The 1,954-nt window shown below is 42.7% G+C and overlaps 1 protein-coding gene across 3 annotated transcripts in view; it reads left to right on the top strand.

Moving 5' to 3' along the window:
- SETBP1 (SET binding protein 1) overlaps positions 1–1,954 on the top strand; it is a 357,459-nt gene that overhangs the window by 184,311 nt on the left and 171,194 nt on the right. For all 3 annotated transcript variants that reach the window (XM_023531407.1, XM_023531413.1, XM_011361238.2), the window contains exon 3: positions 1,548–1,601. In XM_023531407.1, coding sequence (XP_023387175.1) covers positions 1,548–1,601 — 54 coding nt within the window. The remainder of the gene's footprint in view (positions 1–1,547; positions 1,602–1,954) is intronic.

Below are 1,954 nucleotides of genomic sequence, written 5' to 3'. Positions count from 1 at the left end.
TGTACTATAAATCAGAGGCATCATGTTAAAAAACAAAGAGGATGAGCTTTGGGATAATATAGTTTTGGATTTTAAGCCCAAATACATGCACTAGCCGTGTGACCTAGAAACTGTTATTTAACTTTCATGAGGCTCAATTTTTCCAGCCATAAAGTGGAGATACTTTTCTATCTCCTGAGGGAGCTGTGAAGATTAAAGGAAAAATTATATAAAGCAGCAACCACTGTGCTGGGCACCTAGGTGATCTTCAGTGCATCGCCATGTCCTCCCTTCCTCTTTAATGTATGCTGTGGCCGGCAATGAACAGATACAAAGGGGACTGTGCTAGGGCTGGTGAATGCTTTTTCCATGTCTTCTTCCAACTGCCCCACCTGAAGCACCTGGGTCTGCCGCCTTTCCATTTTAAACGCTCAAGCTCAGACTCCGGCTTACTTTGGCAGCCTCACCCTGACCTGCCTTGCCTTATGTCCGCAGCTTGATGCTTACACTCTGTGCTTACCTCCTTTCTGCTCTACTCCAGCATTGACACCACTTTCCATATCATTTTTGGAAAAGTGATTTAGAGAAGCTAAAAAGCCCAGTTGAGCTTTTCTGAATGCTGGAAGCACTGGAGCCCAGCACGACTCTCTCTCTTTCTTGAACCAAACAAAATATTTTTACAGCAAACATAAAATCTTTCTTATTTTTTGCAAACACTCTCCAGGCCTAATAAAGCTAGCAGTCACACTCCTCGAATCAAAATAACCATCTGCCCTTTTTCTCTCTACCCCACACTTTTCTAGCATTTTTGAGCAACAATGAAGAATGTGATTATTTTATTAATTAATCATATGATTCCATTGAATACTTTCTGGAGAGGATGCAAAAATATTAAAACGCTAACTTTACACTTTACTATTGATTAAACACAGATACAGAAAACATATAAACTTGATTCATATTCTAATGCGCATGATAGTTTGAGGCATAAGCTATGAATACATAAAGAGTATATAGGATCAAAGACACGTGATAAAAGGAAACGAGTCACATGTAGCTGGAAGGAGAAGAGGGTCATTTTTACTGGTTTGATTAACAAAAATGAATATGCAGCCCTTCTAGAGGAAATGGGCCTTTAACTTTCTCTTTAGCCTGTGATGTGACAGACTACTTTGATAGTTGGAAGAAAGTCAGGGACCCCCTTCCAAAGGAGCCGTGTACACCTACAGACTCGTGGGTAATTGTACTTAGAATTTCAGAGTCTGTAGACCTGCTGAAATCCATCCATAGACCTTGATCCCTAATTTAAGACCCTTCAAAGCATTGGTGGCACATATAAGAGAGGTAGGAGAGGAGAGGAGAGAGGGGCAATGTAGTCAGAGATGTGGTAGCTCCAAGGGTGAGATTCCTAGCCCAGAAACAGCACATGTACGTTTGGCAATTTGGCTTCTTTAGCTCCAGATCTCAACCTCAGCTATGGCAAGTCCATTGCCGATCAGTTGTCCTGGGGATACTGTATGCAAACTTTGAGAAGTATCACTAAGGAAAACTCCTTTGTTCTTTTCCAGCTCCTCACAGCCAGTGACCTTGCAGCCAGTGACCTCAAAGGATTTCAGCCACAAGTAAGTTCCTCTGATCCTCTTATGAAGTTTGGGAGAGGGAAATGTTCCATAGTTTGGTCATGAGCAAAGTTGGCATAAACTCCCACTTTTGATTTCCAGCTTCCCTGTCTCAAGGTGCCAGCCTTGGTGATGACCTGGTAGCTTGCCCTCTCCCTCTAGCTCCTCTGTCATCTCATCATGATCAAAGCAACCTTTTTCTTCTCTTTTAATATTTTATAGCAGGGAAAAGATATAGACCAAGATGTACTCGGAAAGTGTGGTGGTGGGCGACTTAGCTTAGGAAAGGGTTAAACCGAGGAGGCAAGGGTGGGGTGGGGCTGGGGTTCTCCCTGCATTTCTCTTTTAGGGGACAG

The sequence above is a fragment of the Pteropus vampyrus genome, unplaced genomic scaffold (assembly GCF_000151845.1).
Source record: "Pteropus vampyrus isolate Shadow unplaced genomic scaffold, Pvam_2.0 Scaffold3, whole genome shotgun sequence".
In the NCBI taxonomy this organism is placed as follows: domain Eukaryota; kingdom Metazoa; phylum Chordata; class Mammalia; order Chiroptera; family Pteropodidae; genus Pteropus; species Pteropus vampyrus.
Note: the sequence above shows the minus strand (reverse complement) of the source record. Positions and strands in the feature narration are given on the sequence as shown.